The 27,378-nt window shown below is 43.1% G+C and overlaps 1 protein-coding gene across 5 annotated transcripts in view; it reads left to right on the plus strand.

Moving 5' to 3' along the window:
* PTPN14 (protein tyrosine phosphatase non-receptor type 14) overlaps positions 1-26,490 on the plus strand; it is a 174,773-nt gene extending 148,283 nt beyond the window's left edge. For all 5 annotated transcript variants that reach the window (XM_061625211.1, XM_061625212.1, XM_061625213.1 and 2 more), the window contains 6 exons: positions 7,803-7,946; positions 9,438-9,656; positions 13,544-13,672; positions 16,530-16,761; positions 18,346-18,509; positions 20,617-26,490. In XM_061625211.1, the coding sequence (XP_061481195.1) occupies positions 7,803-7,946; positions 9,438-9,656; positions 13,544-13,672; positions 16,530-16,761; positions 18,346-18,509; positions 20,617-20,745 (1,017 nt within the window). In that variant the 3' untranslated portion in view covers positions 20,746-26,490. The remainder of the gene's footprint in view (positions 1-7,802; positions 7,947-9,437; positions 9,657-13,543; positions 13,673-16,529; positions 16,762-18,345; positions 18,510-20,616) is intronic.
* Positions 26,491-27,378: the final 888 nt, after the last annotated feature.

The raw sequence follows: 27,378 nt of genomic DNA on the forward strand, positions 1-27,378 counted from the left end.
CATATGGATCAGTCTCTCTCATCATCAAAACTTTTCCTACACAAGAGAATTGAGATTGAGAATGCTCTGGGCTGTCTTTTGTTGAAAAATAAATAAATAAATAAATAAAATTTTATTTAATTAGTCACCCATCTGTCCGCCTAAACGGACACTCTGGGCGACATACACAATATAAAAACAATATAAAAACATATACATACAGCAAATTACAATATTAACAGCAATTCATCTAACCATCCTTCAGTAATACAATATAAAAACCTAACCCACCCCAGAAATCCCGTAGGCCTGCCTGAACAGCCAGGTCTTTAAAGCGTGGCGAAAAGCCATCAGGGAGGAGGCGTGACGAAGGTCAAAAGGAAGCAAGTTCCAGAGGGTGGGGGCCACGATCGAAAAGGCCCTCTCACTGGTCCGCACCAGTCTAGCTTTTTTCACCGGTGGGACCAAGAGAAGGTCTTGTGAGGCTGATCTTGTTTGGCGGCATATTTGGTGATACTGGAGGCGTTCCTTCAGATAGACTGGGCCGGAACCGTATAGGGTTTTAAAGGTTAGTACCAACACCTTGAATTGGGCCCGGTACACAACTGGCAACTCCATCAACACTGGGGTAACGTGGTCCCGGCGACGGCTTTGCTTTATTAAGCGTGCCGCCGCATTCTGTACCAGTTGTAATTTCCGGACCGTCTTCAGGGGTAACCCCACGTAGAGCGCATTACAATAGTCTAATCGAGAGGAGACCAGGGCATGTATCACTCGTGGGAGCAGGTGTAGAGGAAGGTAGGGACGCAGCCTTTGTACCAGATGAAGTTGGTACCAAGCTGCCCGGCTCACTGCAGAAACCTGAGCCTCCATAGACAGCTGGGAGTCCAAAATGACCCCTAGGCTGCAGACCTGGTCTTTCAGGGGTAATTTCACCCCATTAAGTACCAGGTCAAAATTTCCCAGCCTTCTTTTATCCCCCACTAGTAACACCTCGGTCTTGTCGGGGTTTAGCTTCAGCCTGTTCTCTCCCATCCATCCACTTACGGACTCCAGACAATTGGACAAGGTATCCACAGCCAACTCTGGTGAGGATTTAAATGAGAGATAGAGCTGCGTGTCATCCACATATTGGTGACACTGCAGCCCAAAACTCCTGATGATGGCTCCCAGCGGTTTCATATAAATGTTGAATAGCATGGGGGAGAGGATAGAGCCCTGTGGCACGCCGCAGTTGAGGGGCCAAGGGTCTGAAACCTCATCCCCCAACGCTACCCGTTGGTATCTGCTGGAGAGATAGGAACGGAACCACCGTGAAACAGTGCCTCCTATTCCCAACCCCTCCAGCCGACTTAACAGGATACCATGGTCAATGGTATCGAAAGCCACTGAGAGATCCAGGAGGACGAGGAAAGTGTGTTCTCCCCTATCCAACGCCCTCCTCATATCATCCACCAGAGCGACCAAGGCTGTTTCAGTTCCGTGTCCAGTCCTGAAGTCCGACTGGAAAGGATCTAAATAATCTGCTTCCTCCAAGTGTGTCTGTAACTGTGTAGCCACCACACGCTCAATCACCTTGCCCAAAAACGGTAAATTGGAAACTGGGCGAAAGTTGTTTAAATCTTGGGGATCCAAGGAGGACTTTTTCAGAATAGGTCTTATTATTGCCTCCTTGAGGGGTAATGGCATTACACCGTCCTCCAAGGACGCATTTACCATTGCCTTAATCCCTTTGCCCAGTTCCGCTTTACAGTTCGTAACGAGCCATGACGGGCAAGGGTCAAGCAAGCATGTGGTAGGCTTCACTGTAGAGAGCACCTTGTCCACGTCATCAGAGAGAAGAGGGTGAAACCGATCCCAGCAGACCGGACTGCAGCTCGCCGCCTCTGGACCACTACTTGTAACCACGACGTACGGAATCTTGTCCTTCAGGGGCTCGATTTTATCGACAAAGTGTTTTACAAATGTGTCACAGGAGGCTTTTGAATGTTCCATAGGTTCCTGCGCAACTGGACCAACCAGGCTTCGGACCACTTGGAACAACCTCCTGGGACAGCACTCTGCAGACGCAATAGAGGCAGCAAAAAATTGCCTCTTTGCTGCCTTTGTTGCCCGCTGGTAGGCCGCAATTGCCGCTCTAACCAGTGTCCGATCGCCTTCAGTGCACGACTTCCGCCATCGGCGTTCTAGTCATCTCACTTCCTGTCTCAGACCGCGCAACCGTGGTGTATACCAGGGTGCAGTCTGAGTTCTATTCAGGAGGAGAGGACATTTTGGTGCCACCCGGTCTATTGCCCTAGTGATCTCCCTATTCCACTCCGTCACCAGGGTTTCGACCGGGTGTCCTTCAGTAAGCTCCAAATCACCCAGCGCATTCAGGAATCCTTTGGATTTCATCAGGCGTCTGGGGCGGACCATCCTAATAGGTCCTTGTCCCCTGTGGAGGGTATGCGGCAGAGAGAGATCCATATTCATCAGATAGTGATCTGACCATGACACAGGGCTAGCAGAAACAGTCCCCATTTTCAGATCACTTCCCTTCTCACCCGAGACAAACACAAGGTCAATAGTATGGCCAGCTACATGGGTGGGACCCATATTACTTAGGTGCAGTTCCCATGAAGTCATGGTTTCAATGAAATCCCGAGGGGCTCCAATGAGAGCGGCCTCAGCATGCAGGTTGAAATCCCCCAAAACCAATAGATTCGGGGTAAACAACCGCACAGCCGAGACCACCTCAAGCACCTCGGTCAGGGAGTCTACTGTGCAGCGGGGTGGGCGGTACACAAGCAGAATTCCTAAACTGCCCTTTGGTCCCAACCTCCAGTACATACAATCAACAAACTTGGTCTCGTGGAGAGGAGGTCTGGTGAAAACCAAGGACTCTCGATAAATAACTGCCTCCCCGCCTACCAATCCTCGACTGCTGTGCATATTGGAAACCCGCTGGGCACATGACCTCAAGTGTGGGAGCTGAGGCCTCATCCAGCCAGGTCTCCGTAATGCATACCAGGTCTGCCTTCTCATCCAGGATAAGATCGTGGATGAGGGATGTTTTCTGAACTACAGACCTGGCGTTACATAACAGCAGTCGAAGGTTGGATGGAGTCTTACATCTCCCAGCTATCTTCTGGTTTTGGGCAGGCCCGGAACAAGGGATGGGTATAATACATCTATCCTTTGTTCCCCTAAGTTGGCGTGGCCTACCACTTACGCCCTTCCAGGACACGAAATTGCAGGATGATTTGACAGTTAACATTGATGACATATATAGCCTAAGGCAGGGTAGGCAGCCAACATTTTTTGCATTATATGGCAATAATAACACATTTTCCCCGTAATATATAATGGACAAATGGCAATTGTTATCACACCCATAGTGTTACGAATGCAGCAACTTTGAGGAAATTATGAAGATAATCATGTAAAACAGGAGGAAAATTTCAGGGGGGAAAATCTGTCCCAATTGCAGCCGTGGCCGCAAAATCCGGGCCGATTACAGCTGTGGCCCACTGCAAGAAATCAGTGCCAGTCCAAAAGATAGTGGACTGTCAAATTCAGTCGGAATCCAGCACTAAGTCTGATTTAGTGGATATTCTCCCCCATCCTTAGTCAGAGAGTTGGATCAAGAATGTAGCTTTAGTAAAAAAAAAAATGGCGTTGTAATCCTCTGGCTAGAAACTTAATTTAAAGAATGATGCAGAGATTCTCAAGATGCTGCTCACAGTGCTTGACTTTATCTCATTCCGTCTTCTTTTGCCATGCAAGGTTCAGAGCTTCTAGTCATGCCTCTAAGGTATAAGAACTTCATGAGTAATTATTCCAATTGAGGCATCAAGCCAATCTGCTAACCACAGTTAAGTTGGAAGAGCAGGGCTCTTCTAAACGTACAACAGGCAACCATGATTTGGAGCTAGTTGCCTGCTTTTGTTTCCCATCTGCTTAGGACTGCTCAGTTTCATCAGTTAACTCTCATCTCCATGGTACAGCAGCCTTTAGAGGCCTGAACCATGGTTTATCAATAGCCTGTGAATTCAACAGCAAACCAGAAGGAGCACAAACTATGGTTTGCAAACCATATGGTTTCAAAACCTGGGTTGGCTCCAAACAAATTATGGTTTGTGAGCATGCTTGGGTTCAAAAAGTGACCTAATTCTAGAGTGGTGCTAAGCCATGGTTTGCTAAACCCTGGTTTAGTATTACGTGAATGAGCAAGCATGAGCTTTGGGCTCACATATTCCTCCTCTCCTTCATGCACAGCTGCAAGAAGGAAATTAGAAGCATCTTTCATGTTTTTTAACTGACCACAGCTTACCATTATATCCAAAAAGGACAAACCAGCTATTAAACCATGATCTCATAGTACATGTGAACCCAAACTCTGCCCAACACTGTTGAAGGCATAACAAGAAATTTTGTGATGCTTTGCAACCACTGATGGGACCAATTCAACCATACTGAAGCACTTTTAAATTCCATTGATTTCATTGGGGAAGTTAACTCTCCCGCTGAAATCAGTAGGACTTTAAAGTTCTTAACTTTGGCTGGATCATGCTCAGTGGCAGCTTGATCTGCAGGATACTTAGCACCAGACCACATTCCCACTGCCATGAATGAGAAGCTGGAACAGATGGAAGCCTGGACACTTGCATCACTTACATCACCTAAAAAAAAAAACGAAATAGCTGAAGACATTCTCGCACTTCCAGATTTTTTTTTTTTAAAAAGGTGCCCACACCAAAGAACTTAAATATCATGCCAGGGCAAAGTTTTTTCCACAGCCCCTCCCATCATCATAATTCCTTAGTTTATGTTGTTTCCAGGTCAGCCAGAAGCAACTAGACATAATTGCAGTGCTTCTTACAAATCTGGAAACACCCAGATGCGCTACTGCCAACAACAGAGGTTTATGAAGTGATAAGGCCAGGGAGAACCATAAGAACAGCTTTCCTGGAGGCATCTAGATCTGACTTGCAGCTCTTTATTAGCTCTAGTGAGGCATTAAAGAGGCAAAAAGAGTGTCTCCCTTGATATCATCCCTGTCGGGCCCTACGATTGGCAGGTGACACCCTGTTGGTACTGTTGGGTGCTCCCCAGTTAGTGGTGACCCATGACAGGGCCTCCTCAGTGGCAGTTTCCTGTTTGTAGAATGCCTATCCCAGTGAGGTCCATCTGCCTCCCTCATTGTTAACAGTCATGATGAAATTTAGAAACATTCCCATTTACCCAGGCGTTTGATGGCTGAAAGATACTGTTTCTGGCAACCTTGAAATTATTGTGAAGATACATGACTCTTAGCCAGGGCCAGCTCCAGGCATGCCGGGGCCCTTGGGCACCAGCATGCTGCGGGCCTCTCCGCTCCCCTTCCGCGATCCGCAGCACGAGCATGGATCGCAGGACAGGAGCTTCCAAGCCGCCTGCCATCCCCCCGCTTCACCTACCTGTTGCTGCTGGTTTTTGCAGCTGCGCACACTGCGCGTGCAGGGTTGCCATCGATCAAGATGGTGGCCGAGGTTTCCGTAAGGGGCTGAAGCCTGTGCCGCCACCTTGGTTGGTGGCATGCACATGCGTACATTGTTGCCATCAACCAAGATGGCGGCAGAGGCTTCAGCCCCTCACGGAAACCTCGGCCACCATCTTAATTGATGGCAACCCTGCGCGCGCTGCAAAAAACAGCAGAGAGAAAGGTAGGTGAAGCGTGGGGATGGTGGGCGGCTCGGAAGCTCCTCCCATCCTGCGATCCGCAGGTCCTGCTGCGGTTCGCAGAAGGGGAGCGGAGGGCCCCCTCAGGGGCCCTCGGGCCAGTGACCCACCTGGCCGCCCTTTAGAACCGACCCTGCTCTTAGCAAATTTATTTAGACTTTTGTAAAGCTTTTTATTTTTTTTCTTTTGAATTGTATTGTGATTGCTGCCCTGGGATCCTTTGGGAGAAAGGGTGAATAACAACAAAATCATTGCTTCTTTTGTTATAGTAATCCTGAAGCAGGGGCGTGGGAGTATAGACAAGGGCATTGGCTTCCTTGTCCCGCTTGCCATTGCCTTTACCTTCAATGTACTGGAGAGCTGGAAGGCTCCCCGCATGCTGTAGAATCCAAGCAGGATTTTCCAGGGTTTTACATCACATGGGCAGCCTGGACGAATACAGGAGACTCCCTACTGCAGACAGTTGCCCTTCAACTTGTGGAGCGTGACCAGGAAGGGGGAGGCGAGGCAGCACAATTGTTCCCCCACTGTGTCTCCAGATCGCTATAATGCCTGCACTGTAAACTGCCAAACCTGGTTTAATTACAATGGGTGGAATTCCGTGCTAGTTCTGCTCAGGGTAAACCCATTTAAGTGAATATACATGACTAACTTAGGTTCATTCATTTCAGTGGGTCTGTTCAAGTGGGACTTAGTTGAATACGAGCCCGTAGCTCCATATAGAATGAATGCTGAATGGTACTCTGTATTCTTGTGGAGCCTATGTACAAAGTGATAAATTCATAGAATTGAAATGCAGGAATGAACTGGCAATGAGCTGAAAAGAAGCAAGGGAGGCATTTCACAAAAACCTTTTGCCCCCTGTGAAAACTGCCCTTCTTTTGGCAACGGGCAAAGATGGACAAATCTATCGATTTCAGTTTCTTGTTTTTGCAGTCTTTGGTTTGCCGCATTTCTGCATCAGTTTTTTTAAAAGTCCTCATGAAAATTTGTCAGCATTTTAGTGCACCTTTCTCCTTATATACCCATTTTTGAACACAATTTTGCCTGATATACACATTCTTGCAAGCAATTAAAGTGTTGTTTTCACAAATATTTTCCTTTTTATGTGGATGGTGAATTTTGCATATTGCTTTGGGAAGTGTGCAAATTAGACCAAACGAAACCCTCCCCTTGTCCCTGGTGACTGGGGGATTTAAAAGGTCACAAAAATGTACATGCATTCAGAGTGAAGGCAATAAAGTTTTATTATTTATTTATTTACTTACTTACTTGCTTACTTATATATCACTTAATGCCAAAACTGGCTTCCAAGCTGTTTAGAAGACTACAAGTATAAAAACCAATTACACCAATACTAAAATGCAAACATCCATAATTAAAATGTGCAATAAAACAATCCTTCTAAAACAACACAGAAATAACAACAGGAGACTTGTCAAGAAAACACTTTGTTCACCCTCGATTGCAAGGAGAATTGGTGGCAGTTCTGGATTTTCAACCCCCATTTGGAAGTAAACAGAGGCAGATTCAAATAAACAAACAAGCAAAAGAACAATTTTACTTATTTCAGAGCTAAAAACACTTCTCATTTTACATTTCACAGTTTTGTCCCCTTGCACACCATCTACCTGGTGGCAATGAAGTATTTCCACTTGGCTTTTCCTAGAGGATGTGGTGGTGGTGAATCTGTACTTACTATACGCTTAAGAGAGCTCATTATACTAATTTCAATGTAACAATTGCTGTTTAAAAATCCACCACTGGTCTGGGCTTATGTATCATCTTTGTGGTTTGTTTGGCTCGCTTGATTCAGCTCACTCTCTGCCTAACGTTTACGCGCACATACATATACACACACACAGATGGCCAAGTCCTCTGTATCATGGGACTGTTCCTTTGAAATCAAAACTATGCGTTCATGTAGGAACAGCCTCCCCCCTCCCGGGAAATAATAGGAAGTTTAGGAGACGCATTTGGATTTGTTCTGCTAATGATGATCATCTGCACTCCTCAGCCGGAGTTGTAGATTTTGCGGGAGATTAAAAAGACATTCCAACATTCTGCTGGCTTTATTTCTAATCACTCCGAGATGAAAGCATGCCTTTTCTTGCCAAAAGTATCTAGAGAAACAGAAGATGGCAGGCCTGGAGGCCCAGAAGAGGCCCTTGATGTTGGCAGCACTCAATGGTCTCTCAGTCGCTCGAGTTCCAGTGCCTGAGGACAGCCAGGATGAAGTAGTGAAGGTGCCAATGGATGAGCGGGTAAGAATAGGACTTGCAAAACAAAGCTTTCTGTTTTGGTTTCTGTCGGTAACGGTTTCTGAAGTATTAAAACATACCATACAGCTCCAATAACACATGGCTGCAAAAATCACTGTTCTGTGCATAAGATCACCGGTGTAACACGGGGATGCATGATTTGGGGCCAGTGATGGCTCATGTGAATTCTGTCCCATCCAAATAGGAGGGGCAACTTGCCCACAGAAGTCTCTATAAGTCTATAATGGGTATTTGAATTAATGAAATGTGCACACTTCTATAGATATAGGTTGTTCCATAAGCATGTGTTTATAGAATAAAAAAATAAGTCTGAGACTGCATCCACACTATGCATTAATGAAGCAGTGTCATACCACTATTACAACACCATTGGCATTAACTCTCTCTGGAAGAGTTTGCACTATCATCATTATTAACTGCTGTTTATAGCTATATGGGTACAGCAGTGTTCGTCAAAAATGTTTCCATGTCCAAAGGTATTTACACCATAAGACTGAGACTATATAGGTTGGCTCTGTGGACAATTTGCTTCTGAAGGCCATCAGAGGCAACATGACTCTGGTCATTTTACTAGACGTCTCTTCAGATTTTGACCTGGTGAACTGTGTAATTTTTTTGGATCCCCTGAGATAACGGGAAACTAACGAGTTTAAAATGGTTCCACTTCTTTCTCTGATGTAACAGCCACAGAAAGTGGAATCAAGATGATTATGGATTCCACTCCTTTGTTCGTTGACCTATCCTTTGGCCTGCCTCAAATGTCCACTTTTTCTCCACTGCCCCCTAGCATCTAGTGGTTCCTAACATGGACCAGTTGAAAATTGCCGAGGGACTTAGCAGACCATTTTTCTGCCTGTTGTAGCCATTTCATTGTACAGTGCTAGGTGCAGTATGCTTTTTAATTGTGTTTTTATTACTTCTTTTATCTCTTTTATTTTATTACCATTTCCATTCCATAGACTTCAAATTGTAATGCAATAAAATATAAGTAATAAATGAAGCAATAAAAATATATTTGAAAATCAATATGGATATTTAATATGGACATGCTGCGGACAACCTGAATGAAACTCATGGACCACTGGGAACGTCTGATCTATATGAAACAACTGGGGAGAAATTAACAGGAGTTTTAGACTATGGTATCATCTGTAAAGTAAACCCTTTTTTTCATGAGAACCAGGAACAAGCATTCTAACCCTAAACCACTATAGAGAACATAACAAAATGCAGACAAGATGGAAGTGATGGCAGTTAGTGATCCTTAGTATCCAATGGAGGGGGCTGCTCTGGTGATGGATGGGAGAATGGTCCAATGATAGAGTAAGAATGGTGTAATCCTCCCACCATGTGCCAAACTGAACTTGCTGTGTAGATTGATCCCATTATTGAAAGACAAGCAGCTATTGTTTTAGATGTGGAGCCGCTTTTGACTAGAACACCCTCTTTTCTTTTAAAAAAAATGGCAAATAGTGCAAAATCTTGAGGAGAAAACTGGAAGAGGGGATGGTATTCACTGAATATGAGCAGATTCCAAAGAAGAAGCCAGACGGAGTCTTTACCACAGCATCACTTCCAGAGAACACGGAGCGTAACCGTGTCCGAGAAGTCATCCCGTACGAGGAGAACCGCGTGGAGCTCGTCCCAACCAAAGAGAACAACACAGGCTACATCAATGCCTCACACATCAAGGTAAAGACAGGGAAAGCCAAGTCCTGCTGCTGAAAAAGACTCTGGTTTTGTGGATACAGAGGTTGGGCTTGAACTTGGGAGACCAGCATTCAGATGTGAATTTAAGGGGCAGGCCAGTCACCAATCCTTCTCTCTTAGCCTCAGTTAACCTATATTTAACCTGTGCCTGTTGTCATGGAATTGTAATTATTATGATGTGTTAAAACATTTTTTTAAAATGAATTTTGTCTTTCACATCTTAACCTTTGTTCATCCTCACCATAACCCTGTTTTGTGACTCACTTAGGCTATAATCCTAAACACGCTTAATTTGGGATTAAGTCCCATTAGACACAATACAACTCCCTTTCTTCCTCTCTCTTTCCCTCTTTCTTTCAGCAAAAAAAAAAAAAGGCTCCCAGAGCAGCTTAAACAATCAATAACCCTCAGGCTTACAATCTCAAACCCATGACGCAAAGGGTGAAGAGACTGGGAGGGAGAAGGGAAAAAAATAAGCAGAAGCACTCATTCATCATTTAAAAGCGTTCTTTTCAGTGGGAAGAGCAAGCTCTTCCTTTGGCTGATGGACGAGGCCAGGTGGATCTCCTCATGCCATGAAGTTCTTCCTGGGAGGAAGGGAGACAAGCCCCCCCAGTAACCCTCAGTCCCTTGGCCGCTGACAGAGGCCAGAGTATGCTGCCCCTCAGCATGGCAGTATCAAGGCTGCCGTCAATTGAGACGGAGCGCAACTGCTCCCTCTCTGGCCAGTGGATGGGGCCAGTTGATCTCCCACATGCTGTGATGTTCTTCTGAGTGTGCATTGGGGGGGGCAGCCTCCCAGTGGCCCTAAGTAAACACACATAGGATTGAGTTACTATATTCCTGTTTTATTGGTGAAGGAAATACGATTGCTTCAGGCCACCCTGTGAGGCTGTGGTAGGGAAACCCCCCAGAGTGGATTCAGTTTCACAGTCCACTCTTGAGCATGCACAACGATGCCTTGTACAAGCAGGTTTCTTGTGCATGCTCAGAGATCTCTTATTCTGGTTCTTTTTTTAAAGGAGAGATTATTTATTTATTTGGATTCTACCCCATAGCTAAGGTTCCAGTGGGCTAGTGAAAGGCTTTTTCCTGCTGCTTCTAGCTTAGGTGCTGGTTGAGAAGGAAATCTGTGCCATCTTTAGTCCATGGAACACAGGAAACTGCCTTATACAGACCGTTAGTCCATCTAGCTCAGTATTGTCTACTCTGACTGGCAGTAGCTCTCTAGCGTTTCAGGCAGGGGTTGAACCCAGGGACTTTCTGCATGCGAAGCAGATGTTCCCCCACTGAGCTACGGACCTTCCCCCAAGGTTGAGCTTTGATTTGAGCAATCCCTACATTCTGCATCCTGAAATTGAAAAAGCTGAATTGTTTGTAGAAAGAAGTTGGTTCAAATACTTTCATGATAATTTCACATTTATATTCTGCCTTTCCTCCAAGTAGATCAGGGTGGCGTTTGTGGCTCGTCCCCCTCCCGCTTTATTTCAACAACCCAGTGAGGTAGGTTAGGACAAGAGGGAGTGACTAGCCCTGGGTTATTCAGTGAGCTCTATTGCTCTCCAGGTAAACCACTTTGTTTTTTCTGCCTAACTCAGGGGTGGGGAGACTGGGCCTCTGAATGTTTTTGGACTCTTAACTCCCATCAGCCTTGGCCAGTATGGCTAGTAGCCAGGGATGATTTGACAAAACTTTAAATGGGCCTGCTTTTGTGAACATTTTCAGCCCTGGTCAAAACAATATTAAATTACAAGCATATCTTGCCTGCAAGACATCTGTACCAAGTTCCAAGTGCGGTTCGGTCATAAATTTAGAATGCTAAGCCCTTGTTGAGTCAAAACACCTCTCTTAAACCAGAATCCTGTCAGATTTCTGCCAAAAGATCTGGTGGGTAGCAGATACTGTGTGTTTTTGGCATGATCTATCCCGGCTTGGATGACTGATTGCAGAATCTAATTCTTTTTTTGGCCATTTGGGGGAGGGCAAATCATTTCCAAAAGCATAATTTTTGCCCCATCAAGTGGCAGGGGCCAAGAAAGAATTCTCCCCAGCCAGTTTTAAGAGTTCATATTTCATCTTGCGTGTCAGCATTGGACGTACCCACATTGTTCTGTGGCACATGTAGTGACATGTGCTGATGCTTAGTAGTATACAACTTGATGAGCTGCCAGCACTCCCCCTCCCTCACTCCAAGTGGCTGTTACAGAAGCCAAGCAGATGTTCTTTTGCTCAGAAGGTGAAATTGCATCTGCAGATTTTTTTTTTTTTACCTCTGTCACGCAGTGAGTGTTTTTCACCCAGTTATCAATTTTTAATATCCTGCAGTCAGGGCAGTAGAATGGTGCTGCGTTCCAGGCTGTGCACTCCCTCTAGACTATTTATGGATTTTTGTTCATGCCTCGTGCCAGCAGGCTGAACATTTGGACCACAACTGAGCATGCAAAGCAAAACTCTCATAACATTCTGATAAAATCTGGCCCTACACTCATACCCTGCTAGTCCAAGTTTGCAGTCTTTGGTAAGGTTGGCTGTCCTTTTTTCTTTCTTTCTTTTGCTTAATTTTGATCCACACTGTCAAGATTAATGCCTCTTTATAAGAACACAAGAAGAGCCTGCTGGGTGAGGCCAGTGGCCCATCTAGTGCAGCATCCTATTCTCACAGTGGTCAACTTTAGTCTGCAGATATTAAAAAATCTCAGGTTTCAGTGTGTGGACTTGTATACGCTCATCAGTGCACAACTTTCTCTTTTTACCTTTTGAAACACAGATGTTTCATAATCTTTGAAGAACTATGCCTCTGGATGCAATTTAGTGGGAATCAGAAGTGGGGAGAGTGCTGTTGTGGTCAAATCCTGCACTTGGGCTTCCTATTGGTTGGCCACTGTGAAAACAGAATGTTGGACAAGAAGGGCCTTTGGCATAATCCAAGAAGGCTTTACTTATGTCCTTATGCTCAAATTCTGAAACTTGCTGAAATTGTCAGGATCATTCACACCTTCTATATCATATGAAATACATACATATCACATGAGAAGTATAATAATGTGCTCACCATATGAGCACAGTTGTATATTCCTCAGGATGGAACTGCATGTATCAGTGACAAACCTGTTTCTTTCCATTCAGGTTCCCCCCTCCCCAAATTTGTAAAATGTGGGTGTTTTATGGGTTTGTTTCAGCTGGAAAAGTTGGGATGGAAAAGGGTGTTGAACCCTGCGTTCACTGCTACTCTACATAGGCCAGGTCATTTTCTATTGTTTTATCATTTCCAGCCTTGCCTTCTGAAGCTAAGTTGACCTGGTCCTGCAAGCTACTGGTGTGGAAAACTGTGTAGGGCTTGTATATATTGCATATAAGGCGTGTTTGTGCACCTTGCGCACGTCTGCCAGCTTGTCTGTCTGTACACACATACATGCATACACACACACACATCAAGTTGCTTTGAAATTTGCAGTAGTAATAAAAATAAATGATGTTTTGTGCATGACAGAAAATCCCATGTTGCTGTAACAACAGCAAGGATGGGCGAGTGAGTTTAGCTGACACATAAATGTGAACTTTTATGAGCGCATGAAGAGGAACATGGGAAGCTGCCTTATACTGAGTCCGACCATTGGTCCATCTGGCTCAGTATTGTTCACAGTGATGGCTCTCCGGGGTTTCAGGCAGGAAGTCTCTCCCAGCCCTACTTGGAGATGCCAGGGACTGAACCTGGGACCATCTGCATGGAAAGCTGGTGCTCTCCCACTGAGCTACAGCCCTTCCTCAACTAGGCACAGTTGCTACGACACAGAGAGTTGAAAATGTTTAATTGTTGCATGAATTTGAAGTGATTTGTTTTTCTCCTCCTCTCTCTTTTTCTTCCTCAGGTTACAGTGGGTAGAGAAGAATGGCGCTACATAGCCACACAAGGACCTTTGCCACAAACATGCCATGATTTCTGGCAAATGGTGTGGCAAGAAGGGGTGAATGTGATAGCCATGGTGACAGCAGAGGAGGTACGTAACATTACAAGAAGCATTTGTGGTTGAATGCTAACAAATCACCAGTGTCACTACTCCCTCTGTGCAAGTGGGGGAACAAACCATTGATCCTCTTTGCAGATGAAGTCAGTAGATCCACAGATGGTTTATGTGCTTGAATTTTCTCTTCCCCACCCATTTAACTGTAGTTTCCCAGTACGTGCAAACCAGGAAACTATGGTTAATGGCTTCCAAACAGCCATATTTGAACCACTGCTTATTTGAATCTTACTTGGAAGCCATTAACCACATAGATTCCCAGGTCACACACAATGAGAAGCTATGATTAACTGCAGCTTCCTGGCTTGTTTTCCCACTTACGTGAAGGGAGGAGTGAAGAGCTTGGGTGCAGGGGCATACAGGCCAGGCCTTTCCTGGTATATTCAAGACAGGAGTTGCTTGGAAAACAGCTGTTGCTTGGAAAACAGTGGTCTGTTCCCCCCTCCCTGTATGTATTTTGATTAAGCAAGGAAACCAGGGCATCAGTCTGGTCCCCTCCCCTCCCAATCAGTTCAAGGCAAGGGATGTGTCAGTTTGCCCAAGTCCCAACCTGAGCATATTTCAGGAATATTATTTTTTAAATTATTATTAAAATATTTTTACCCTCCAAGGACCTCAGGACAGTGAGGTAGGTTAGACAGAGGAAGAATCAGCTGCTGAGCTTCATGGCTTTGCAGGCACTTGAACTCAGGACTCCCCAATCCGAGGCCAACACTGACCATTACACTAATTCTGAGAAATACACAAGAATTGCCATGCTGACAGACCAATCCCTGTCATTCCCAGCATTCTCTTATTATTATTTGGTTTTAATAAACAGTGTTCATTCAGAAGGAGCGGGAGATTCACAGGATGGTGATCCGCAGCCCCTCTGATTTAGTCCCCAGCATCCGATACCTGGAGGGAATGGCATAATTTTGTGATCAGTGTTAGGGCAGGGAAGGTGTGGAGGAGAAGGGGAGCAAAAGGTTGCTCATGTCACCATCTTCACCACAGAAGCCCTGACGGCAATGAAGTGTCTCCTCAGACAACCTCTTGGAACGGGATTCACCCAAGTGAGCCTGACACTGACCCCAGGCCGGCCCTCATTACAAATATAGTTGGCATATTCAAAGACATTTTGTTTGCCTGAATTTTCTCTTTCCCACCCAGTCCTTGTTCAGCCCTTGAAGCCTGCATTCCTTGGGCCTCTGTGGGCTTGCTCTTTCTCCTTTGATAATCCTGCCCTCTGCTAGAGGATAACAGTAAGAACTGCTCTGTGACGTTCGGACCTTGTTTTATCTTGTGTACGCTTGGGGAGGCTTAAATAGGGTGTGTGTTTTGGTGACTGAGGAAGTCCTGCCTCTAACAATCTGCTTCTCTTTGCTGGTCGTTTTCTGCCTTCCCTCCTCTTCTGGATTTTTGTGTTTTGTTTCTAAAACTTCCTTTGAACCTCTGCCTGGGATGACTCAACCCCTTACAACCTTGTTTGTAACAATCTAACATCCAGCTGGCCACACGGTGTAATCATGGAAGTTTAGTTTCATCAAGAGATTGCAGCATGCCAAGCAAAGCAGTGAATTCTGAGAACATAAAGCTGCCCTTATTTGAAAAGAATGATATTCCCAAGCCATTCAAGGCCATCTCTGCATAACTAGCATCCTTATCAGCTGCAAATACACCAGAAGCTATTGTTCCTTTTAGAGTATCTATTTTTTTTTAAAAAAAATCATCTTTATTCCCATGCCAAGCAAAACAGTTATTTCTGTTGTAATCCCACAACTGTATGTTGTGATGTAAACCTGGCACACGCCAATAACCAGCCCTGCATCCAGTTCAGAATTCTGCTGCCTTTACAGGCACATAGGAGAAGCTGTTCTGTTCAAATAGTGTGGCCTGATCTTTCCCATTTTAAACATTTACCACTATCAGCTGTTCAGAAGGGGGGGGGGCAAGAGTCCATTAAATGCAGAGTTACAGAATAATCTGACCACCGAGAAAATCTGTTCCTAAACAGCGCCAGCAATGGGGCTGTCTCATGACCTCAGCTCTGGTTATATGCATCCATCCATATTAAGGCTTTTATGATGCTTGTGAACAGCAAGGAATCTTCACTGTCCTGACATGGTAGAAATCTCTAGTCAGTAATGGCAGTGTGAATGCGTACTCCATGACAAACAGGCAGTCCTGGAATCCCTGGATGCCTTGAGGCAAGGGAGATGTTCATGGGGGGGGTAGTCTAGCAGTGCTTGAATACTGGGATAGCTGACTAAAACAGCTGTTTTCTCCCGACGAAGCAAATCTGTGATATAAGCTATACACCGATGATGTATGCCAGACAAAATTTGTCTGAACTACACAGTATTGTTTGAGGCTGAATGTAGTTGTGCAATATTTCTGTAGTCTAAACAAGTATCATTTCAGGATTATTAACAATTTAGGGATGTTTTGAGGCAAATGAAGGCACAGCAACAAATGTAAATTTTCCTTTGTACAGTGAGCTAGTTTCTGTACAGACCTCTCTCCATCCAGACAAGCAAGAGGCGTTATGGAAGTTGAAAGACACATTCCAGCCATGCAAAAACACTTGGGGCGAAAAGCAGGGCCAGTGAGGCGTGTGGCCTGGTTAGAGGGGGTGTGGCCTGGGGAGAGTTCCAAGGGCCAGATGGAGAGGTTCAAAGGGCCACATTTGGCACCCAGGTGTGAGGCATTCCACCCCTGCACTACCCCATACTGACGCTGTACTTGATTTTCAGGAATAAGTGGTTCTTTGTTCACTTTGACTGGTGCAGCTATAGCTATAAGAACAGAACCACGGTGATTCTTGTTTCTCCTTCCTTTTGTTGTGGAACAGGAAAGAGGACGAACCAAAAGCCATCGTTACTGGCCGAAACTTGGCTCCAAGCACAGCTCAACTACTTACGGGAAGTTCAAGGTGACCACCAAATTCCGCACCGATTCCGGTTGCTATGCCACGACAGGTCTGAAGGTCAAACACCTGTTGCTGGGTCAGGAGAAAACGGTGTGGCATTTGCAATACACCGACTGGCCAGATCACGGTTGTCCGGAAGAACAAGGCTTTCTCTGTAAGATTTCTTGTATAACTAACGTAAAGGTGGCTGAAAAGTGGCATCTTTCTTTTTGTTTGAAATGAGTGCATAAATGAAGCTAAGTTCAGTTTTGAAGTGGGTTCTTGGAACTGTTTGCTGAACAGCACCTGGCATCAAATGTGAAGAGAGATGATATCCTTTCGCTTAATATATATATTGTATAACCTATCTTAACATTATTTCTTTTTATTGCAATGGTACTGGAGTTTGTTCACAGAGCTTTAGATACAGAGATTATTAACAAAGCTGGATCACCCGCCAGGGAAAGCATGGGTGAACAGCTAAGTTTTCAGTAGGTGCCTAACCTAGCTCCCTGCCTAATGTTCATTGGGAGTGCATTCTAAAGGGCAGGTGCCATCATGCAAAATGCCCTGGTCTTAGTGGACATAAGTCAAACCTCTCCTTTCAAGATCGCATGTATGTAGACACCGCAGAGTCTTTAAGTTTGACAGTAGCCTTCGTCAGGCATTATATTGCTGTGTTTAGTAAACGGGGGGCAGTGGGGATGAGCAGGTTAGTTCTGCCCGCCCTCCTGTCACCATTGTCATTGCCCTCCACAAGTTGGAGGGTGAATCTCTGCAGCAGAGAGCCTCCTGTACTTCAGACATCCAACTTGCAGAGGGTGAGGGTAAGGCTATCAATGGATACTAGCCAAGATGGCTATACCCTGCCTCCACTGTTGGAAGCAGTATGGTTCCAAGTACCGGTTGCTAGAAACCGCAGGAGGAGAGAGTGCTCTTGCGCTCAGGTCCTGCTTGTGGGCTTCCCATAGGCATCTGGTTGGCCACTGAGGACAGGATGCTGGCCTAGATGGGCCACCAGCCTGATCCAGCAGGCTCTTCTTATGTTCTGATAATAGCAATGAGAGTGGAGTTGGTGCTCTTGTTAGCCACTCCTGCATTTGCTTAACGTGGCAACATAATGCCTAAAGAGAGTTTTTGTGACACCCAACATTTAATCAGAGTAAAAGTAAGGCTATCTGTTATCATACAAGGTAGCCGTTCTGTTTGCTTGGGTTTTTTTTTTTTCTTACACAGAGCTTTCTCTGTGCAAGAAAATGATGTGTGAAGCAGCCCTACTTAAAAGTGAGAAAGAGTTCAGACATGTTTGAAATTTGGGCTCATTCTGCAAGTTAAGGGAAGGGCCAGATGGATGCTTCCTACCCATTAGATACTGGCTCTGACAGGCATTTGTTTCAAGGGGACCTTGCTGCTGTTCTGATCCCAGCCTGTTAATAGCAGGAATTGCTGTAAGTAATGTCTACAGTCATCTGCTTAAGGGACTTGGGGATTTGCAGAGGGGGAAAGAGTGTATGTGTGATTTTTTTTAAAGAGCTGTTTAATTTAAAAGACCAAAGTCCCAAGTAGTAATTGACACCCTGCTGGTTGTTGCTTAGCTCAGTGCTGTTTGCTGTCCAGAGGCCAAATAATTAGTGTCTTCTAAGAACTGTAAATTATCATAATTTAAAAGGAAACTTGCTCTTCCATACATTAGTCATCTTTTATGTGACGCTGTGTAGGATTTGGGGAATGTAATTTTCATTTTATTCCCACCGTGCAGCCTATTTGGAAGAGATCCAGTCTGTGCGCCGCCACACTAACAGCGTTCTGGACAGCAGCAACAATTGCAACCCCCCAATTGTAGTGCACTGTAGTGCCGGTGTGGGGAGGACAGGTGTTGTTATATTGACAGAACTCATGATTAGCTGCTTGGAGCACAATGAGGTGAGTAAAATGTGTCTTCTAGAAGATGGGTTTCTTCTCACTAAAAACAGGCGTGGCCCAGCAAGCACTGCTGCAAATCTTGCATTTTCACCTGTTCTTTTAAATGATCTTGCAAAATATTACAGGATCCAGTGGAGGTGAATATAAGGCCCCTTCATAGAATATCCTTAACTGAGGGAATGGAGCAGTATTTCCAAGCTTTTATTCTACAACTTTGATGGTTTGCAACTTGGTGTTTTAAAAAAAATTAATACAGAAGTTCTTAAGAATTTGTTTTTGAGAACTTGTAGGACTTGCAATGGTGCAGTCAACCCTCCGAAACCATTTCTTTCCCAGAATTTGAAACAACACAGGAACTAGCATGTCCCCTTTTAAAAGTGGCACCATTCCAAACTATTATGTGGTTTCCTTTAGATAGATTTTATAACCTGATCCTATGCAGATCTGTAAGCATGTCTCATTACCTTCAGTAGGACTGACGTTCAAGTAAGAATCACACTCCTATTGCTGTTCCACCCCTCACCCCTTTAAAAAGGAAAGTACTTGACTGAAGATCAGAGTGGTCAACAAGATGATCAGAGATGGGCTGGCAAGATTTAAAACACAATTTTTGCAATACTAAATGCAAAAAAAGAGAGAAGTGTGCATTTAAATGGTTGCAACAAGTATGCTATGACATACAAAAAGTTTCTCCCAGGTCTCTAAACATTAAAAAAGCTTAACTTGGAAAATGAGGATGTAGTCACTGATAGTTTTTGCATCAGGTAGGAAAAAAGAGAAACATGACAGATGCTCAGCTATGAAGAGTTGGGCTGGGCTGGGCGAGTCCAAACTAGTCTGCATTTTTTCCCCTGCTTAGACAGGACCATGTTCTAACTGGCTTAGCTAAGCAATTAGATCATGAGCTGATTATCAGATTCCACAGAACAGCATTCTTTTGTAGAGTGTACAAATGTGGCAAACTGGAGGAGCAAACGCTGGCAGTCTTACCTGCATGTGTTTGAATGAGGGCAAGACAATTCAGTGCCTCAGATGGATTGCTCCATCAGGGAGCCTGGTTGAGAGAGTACCCTGTGGCCCTATTCAGGCTTTGCATTCCGGCTAGAACCCTCCATCTGGTTCTAGACTTGGGATGTGCACAACACTCTTTCTTACTTCAGGGAGGAAATAACAATTGTACTGGGCTGTGCATGATGATGATGGTGGTTTGAACTCATTAAGGATGGGAGCTAGTTCTGTGCACGTGATTTGCATGTAACAAGGTTTGTTGTTTATTTTATTAATAAACCTAGTGTAAAAATGCCACTCAGTGGCACAGAACATAAAATGTTGCCGTTCTAAGTACAAAAAAGGGAGAGAGAAATAAACTAGGTGAGCAGTTAAAAAAAACATGGTCTGCCTCATAAAATGAAAGCCTGCTGGAATGAAATGATCTTCGGTGACTGACAGCTGCAAAAATATGCATGGGAAAGAATTGGAAAAAGAATAACAAGACATTGATAGATTGGTTTGATTAAAATACGGACCATTGTAGTAATGATCAAACTGACGTAGTACAGAGGTGCTAATGCTGAACAACCTAAAAAGTTTATGGAAAGGTGGTTTCTGTTTGTAATGTTCTGGAACCATAACTACCCGGACAGTATTCAACCTTAAAATGCTTTTGCTTTATTGTAAATATATAGAGCATGAACAATGATATACACTGATCATAAATGTATATGAACATTGTAAAATCTATATTTTTGTAATAATAATAATAACTCTTATTTTATTTTACTAAAAAAAGGCTCCAACGGCTGGTGAAAAATAGGAAGCCATAACATCATGGGGTGAGGTGTTCCATAATCTGGGGGCAGCCACTGAGATGATGATGATTGATATTCTGCCCTTCCTGCCAGCCAGAGCCCAGGGCGGCAAACAAAAACACTAAAAACATTCTAAAACATCTTAAAGACAGATTTTAAAATAAATTTAAACAAAACATCCAACACAGACTGGGATAAGGTCTCTACTTAAAAAGCTTGTTGAAAAAGGAAGGTTGCAATTATTTAATTTAAGTACCACACAGAAATTTTTTAAACAAATTTTCCCTTCAATTTTGCAGAGAGTGGATGTTCCAGTGATGCTGCAACATCTGAGGGAGCAGAGAATGTTCATGATCCAAACCATTGCTCAGTACAAATTTGTCTATCAAGTCCTCATCCTGTTTCTGCAAAACTCCAGACTCATTTAACAATTCAGAAGAGGCCCAACAGTTTTCCCCACACTTCACACATATATGCAGGCCTTCTGAATCTGGCTGAGAATCACATCCTCTACGTTGTTGTGGGGTGTTTTCTTTTTTCCTGTATTTTGTGACAAATACTTGGAATCGACAGTGAAGAGACTCTGTTCCTCCTACAGATTATTTTATATGAGATAATTTATTATTATTATTTTTCCTTGAAATGATGTGTGAATTTTCTTAATTTGTGAAATATGTGATGATTTTGGAATAATTGAACCACATTTGACATGAGTGATCTTCCTTACAACCTGACTTTAAATGGGGAGATGTTCCTATCTGGCAGTGTTGTCTTGACCTATGCATTTCTATATGACATGTGAGGCAGTGGTTATTTTTATTCTTTAATTTGCAGAAATAACGTTTTGTAACCTGTTTTCAAGGGCTGTATGACTAGAAGACCATACTAAAACTATGGCTTTTGTCTAAAGCTGAAAGCAAATATATTTCTGTAATACTATCTGGAGGGAATAAGCTGTTGCCTTGTGTGATACGTGCAGTGCAGTTCAGAGAAGCAGCAGACTTTCCAGTCTACTCTAGCGTCCAGGTGTTCAGCATTGGGCAAGAATGATCACAACACTTTGGTAATGATTCAAAGCAATACTTCGACACATGCAGTTACAAAACAGCTCAGATGTTGCAGTGGGATCAGCCATAGACATTTTCCTCGTGGGTCCCGGAACCATCTCATCAAACTTTTGTCCCACAAATGGTGTTGAGTCCTGACTCGAGAAAATCATCTCACCTGGCTTAGGAAAGAATCACATGAGTAGGAACGGACAAATAAGTCTCTTTCTGACTTGTGTCAGTATATAGTATGTGTTTGGTCATAGGTCCATTTCCAAGTTAATCTGATTTGTAAAAAAAACCCAAAGTATCTAAATAGGTATTTAAAAGCATATTTTATCACAAAAGAAATGTATGGCTTCTAAATATATTTTACCCTAAAATGCATACTTTTAAAACATACTTTGGTAGTTTTTTGAGCAGAGTACTATATAGCAGAATTTAGAGAAGTGCAAAATCTGAAGAGTAATTCTGTTCTAATCCCTGTATTAGTCCAGGAAGGGCAAATTAGGTCACTTCACTTTTAAAAAATGCAGGCAGAATAAAATTCTCCTTTAGGGCAAAACAAAGTTGAGCCTAGAAGCCAGAAGCCTGTTCATCTCTGGTATAGAGGGTAAGCCACTGTGAAGTTCCTCTGAGCGAGCCAATTCAAAAAAATGGGATTTACAGCTCCCACTCATCTCAACAGGGCTTGCGGGTGCTATAATTATTTATGCCATGATTCCTACAATTTGTTCTTATGGTAAAGAAACATGAGAAGTTGTCTTACATTGTGAGTCAGACTCCTGGTCCACCTAGTCCAGTACTGTCTGTTCTGACCGGCAGTGGCTGTTTAAGGACCTCCTGCCATTCAACTGGAAAACCTGATGATTGACCGTGGCATTTTGTGCATGAAGAGCATGTTCTCTGCCACTAAGCTGTGCATGGCCCCTCCTTAAACGACATGTTTATGTTATTGAACTGTTGCTCTACAACCCTTTTCTTACTTGTTTCCATGCTTGTAATTTCAGGCAATAGTGCTTAAGCAGCTATTGCTGAGGGTGGGAGGCAGCTAGGGTGGTGGAGCTGAGGCACCCTGGAGGCCACCTACTTACCCATATATCCTTGGGTATAACAAAAAGCAGGGATGAATCCTGGATTGAAAAAAAATGAACCAATCGTATGCATTCAGCTGACGAATGGGTTCATTTATTGATTAAGTGTGCAGGTGAGTGAGAACAGCATTTCTGAAGGGGAAAGCATTAAAAATAAACAGCCCGCATATGCCATAGTGCTTGCTTTCCATCTACAGCCTTTTATAAGTACCGTCATCGTGTTTGTTTTTTTTAAAAAACATCTCTTGGCAGTTTAATTAAACAGGACTCTGATTTTCAGAACAACCCTATGGAGGGAGGAAGCTCCATTTACCTTTTGTCTTCCCCCCCCCTTTTCCTTTGTTAGGATTCTCCCCTTCCATTGGAATCAATGCAAATGATTTTTTTTAATCCCTTAGAATTTCCCATGGAAATCCAGTGGAAGGGAAAATAACTCTACTGGTGTAGTTCATTCCCACCCCCATTGCTGGGGCCCCTCTGGGAATAATGGGGCTTTGAATCTACCAGATCTAAATCCTTCCCTGATCCACCACTGACATGCCTCTGGAATGTGACCCCTTTTTGCCCTTGGAGCACCAAGGGCATTTCATCAATGATGGCAGACCTTTCCGCCATGGAACTGCAGCTGCGGACCTCCTTTTCAGATTGCAGAGAGGGAATATCCTGTGGCCTCCCATCCACCCCGCTTGGGAGCTTTAGATATCTCCCTAAAAGTGTTTTTAATCTTATCTATTTATTTGATGAGTTGATTAAACTTTGTCCCCCTAATAAAAAAGGTAAACAACCTTGCTAAAAAAAAAGATATTTCAAGTCACCCCAAACGATTAAGAGAAGAAAGCACAGGGAAAATCTCTTGCTTACTGGCCTTTAGAAATCCTCTCACTTCTTTAGTTAACTCCAGTTTTCAGTCCGTCTCCTTGTCGATGCCAACATATCTCTTGTTAAATTAGCTGCAACCATTTAAAGTCTTTTAGTGGCATCTGCATGATAATTGCACAGAGACGTTTTATATCTGGGAAGTCGGCCAAGGAATAAACCTTGAAGCAAAGTGTATTAAATTAGTTATCTCATTATAGCTTTTTGAATAATTTCCCAATGATGAATTAAGTTTGAACCCAGAGCTGTCAAGTCCCATTGCTCCATTTGGCCTGACAGGTACAGAGTAAGATGGGGAAAATAATCTATTCCATGGTCCAATTACTATGAGATCTGGGTTGGAATGGGTATATCCCGGGCTTTTCTAGAAGTGTGAAGGCAAAAAACCCATCTTATTTAATAAGCAGGCATAATGGATGCTAAAAGGGAAACAACGAGAAGCTGCTAAGGCTTTTTGCCACTGTGCGCACATCTTGTACGCAAAATTGCGAAGAAGAGCCTCCTGCATCGAGTGAACAATGCTCACGAGCAAGCCAAATAGTTATTAACATAATAAGCAACCATTTTCATGCTATTCCTAAAATGGGCGATGGTGTTCCAAGTGACTTTCATCTTTTGATCAAACTGTATGTTAAATTTAGTGTGATTTTCACATTAGATTTGACCTTGACAACTCTGTCAACATCTTACTTAAAACAAGAGATCCTTGCATATCTTCAATAATTCCTTTCTGCCCTTTATTGTAATGGTCATCCCCGTGTCAGTATTTTTTCCCCTTTTTTAAATAATTTGGAGGATAGGGTGTGAATTTGCTGTCATTTGGCAAAGACAAAACTTAAGATCAAGATTTTTACTAGGTACTTTGTCAAACCCATGTTCCCTTTAAGCTCACATCCAAGGTTGGGAATGACAGTTTCTGGTCAAATTTCATTCATGTCAGAGTAAATCAGAGCAGGACTTTTCAGAGGTTCATTCCCATTAGTTTGCTACAGTTTGGCTTACCTTGCTTTATTAACACAAACGTGTTCAGTAGTCCCTAATCCAGCTAAAGTTAGTTGAAAGCCACATACCTGTTCAAGAACTCATACAGAGAGGGCTGAGAGAAGCAAGTGTCATCAAGAAAGCTTAATTCTTGCCAAGTCCTCATCAAACTTGGGAGTTTAATATGAACTGTTATTCACCAAGTATTTGTATACAAAGTAAGTAATGTTTATAGTAACCCCATTTCTCCCCGCAATTTCATGTTTTAGTAAATTGCACTGTCTGACAGTTGACATGTGCATCCAAACCCCCTGACCTTTCTCTCTGGCTTGGCCATTGTGGCTTCATTGGTGAGAGGTTGTATTAACTGTTAGGAGGCCCTTGTTGACAGCTGAAACATATAAGATGGCAGCAGTAGGTTTGTGCCCTTTCCTAGATAGGTCCAATGTAACCACAATGATTCATGTTTTAGTGACATCCCAGATTGCCTGACTGTAGCTCTTGGGGGTTACAGCTAGTCCAGATTACAGAATGATGCTGGGAGAGGCCATAGAGAGCATGTGATGCTGATGTTGAAACAACTACATTGGCTCTTACTTGGTTTCCTGGCCCAATTCAAAGTGATAGTGATGACCTTTAAAGCCCTATGTTATCTGAGACCAGAATGCCTGAAGACTGCCTTCTGTTATCTCCTCATACTTAAACTCTTCATGAAAAGCCACACTCTGGCTTCTTCCACCAAGTGTACTTATGGATTATCTTCTCCCATACAAAACATCATAGAAGCTGAAATCATTTGAACCTATTTTCTGAGTGCTGGTGTGTTCTAAGTTTGGATAGGTGGCTACTGTAGATAGGGGCCTTTTTATATGCTTGTATCCTAATTATGAAATCACTCGGGGCTCTACATATGGCACCGTCTTTATTATCTTTTAGACACCAGGCAAAATCTCCTTTATTCATCCTTACCTTGGCAGCATGGAGGCTCCCCATGCAGTTGAGAACCCTGGAAGAACGTGCAAGAGGCTGGAATGAGTTCCACAGCCCCAGCGGTAGGCTTTAATGCACATTCCTGCAGCCTTATGATCCCATGTTGCATCTTTGGGCAATAACGCCCAAAGAGGGCTAATGTTGGTTGGTTGGTTATTGGTTTTTAAAATATTTTAAAGTTTTAAATATTTTGTTCCTGCTGTATGTTTGTAGACTGGTCCTGACATATCTAGCTGTTTTAAACTGCTTTTGTCACCCAACTTTTATTGGTGTCTTTTATAGTAGCGTGTTGCAGATTTTCACAAGTTGCCTTAAATGCTGTGGTAGGGTATATTTTAAAAAACAAAACAAATAAATAAAAATAAAATGTTGATATGAACTCAGGTTCAGATTCCCCCCCCCCAAAAAAAATAATGCCTGAAAATGAATTCATCACTGCCACGGTTCTTCTAAAATCTCTATTTTTTTCTGCTGCTATCCAGTTTTTTAAAGACATTAATAAAAACAGAAGATGCAAGGTAACAAAAGATTAGCTTGATGAGATTACCTCTGATGGGAACATTCACTCTTTGTTATAAACAGGAGTATTTTGTGGGTATTTTACAAAACTGTTACATGTGCATATATTCTGTATTGCACCTGTATAATCATATCTGACTTGTGTTATACAGACTAACACACTAAATCAGTTTTACATCACTGGATTGTTGTTGCTCCTGTTTTACTCCAGTATTTTTGTGTATCACCTGGGATTTGCTTTGTTAACTCAAGTCCAGAGCCATTATTAGAAATATATGTATGTATAAATTTTGTAAACAATTGAGTTCAACTATTTTTATCTCCATTAATCTGCTATGACTGCCATACAACTTTTTGTACTATTGAAAGCCTTTTTTTAAAAAAAATCTATGCATGCTATTTTGTACTCTAATGTATATTCATATCAGTACATAAGCTTATGCTTGTTGGTTTTGTTTTGTATAGAACCGACTGAATATTGACAGTATTTTTGCACTTTTCCTCTTCCTTCCTGTTTTTATAAAGATTTCTCCAGCATTAATAATTGCCATTTTTTTACACCTTACACTGCTTTTGTATAAATATCTGCCTTTTGCAGTGAAAGTTTTAACTCAAGCTTTGTTTTGTAAAAGACTGTGCTTAGCCTTCATATTATGCAATAAAACTCTCCCCCCTCAAAATTCCAGTTGTTAGCTTATCGATTTGAAGATAATGGATGGGCTATATTTATTGAAAGTTGGAACTTCATAGCAAGAGAGTCGGCCTCCACAATTGGTGACCCATCTAGCCCATACCCATTCTACCAGCCAGCACAATCTACTTCATGGGGCTGCAAAAATAGGAGGGTTGTCAAGCCGCTGTGCAACACTGCATTAGTTACAGAGGGATTATTTTCTCAGGCAAGAATAATGTAAATTCAAATGGTTGGTCTCAAAGAACGTGGAAGACATCAATTCAAAATACCTTGCAGTGAAGCAGGATCATGGGTCTCTCAACATTCCTGATAGATTAGTCAATATTACCCAAGTTACTGTGTGCAGTATATTTACAGGATAAAAAATGAATGCAGTGGAATTTGCACAGTAAGTTTTCATTTTGGGAGGTGAGTGGCGCTTTGTGGAAGTGCTTCAAGGGATGGGGTGAGGAAAATCAAGGCTGTCAACCTATTACTTGAAAATTTAATAAGTAAGGTGCCTTTGCACCTTTATTTTGTGTGGCTTGTACATAAAAGTCTAACCAACCACTGTTATTTTCCAGTTTGCACACAAAGATAGTGACTTGTCTAAAACTTTCCAGGGAGCATCGCAAGCCTGTGAACAGAGTCTTTAAAAAAGCCCCTCATGTATCTGCACTTCCAGAGGTGTGCATATATCCCCTGGCAGCAAATCTAGAATCATGTCTATCAGCTGTTTGACATGGTGAAGGAGCAAGGACTAAAATCAAGTTCCCTATTGCCCCTCAGCACTGTCAATTTGTACGATTGCCCATTTTCTGACTTTAGTTCAAGGGATGCAGGAGGGACGATGAAAACAGCTCTCCCACTTGCACTTCCAAT

Source organism: Rhineura floridana, chromosome 4 (assembly GCF_030035675.1).
Source record: "Rhineura floridana isolate rRhiFlo1 chromosome 4, rRhiFlo1.hap2, whole genome shotgun sequence".
Classification (NCBI taxonomy): domain Eukaryota; kingdom Metazoa; phylum Chordata; class Lepidosauria; order Squamata; family Rhineuridae; genus Rhineura; species Rhineura floridana.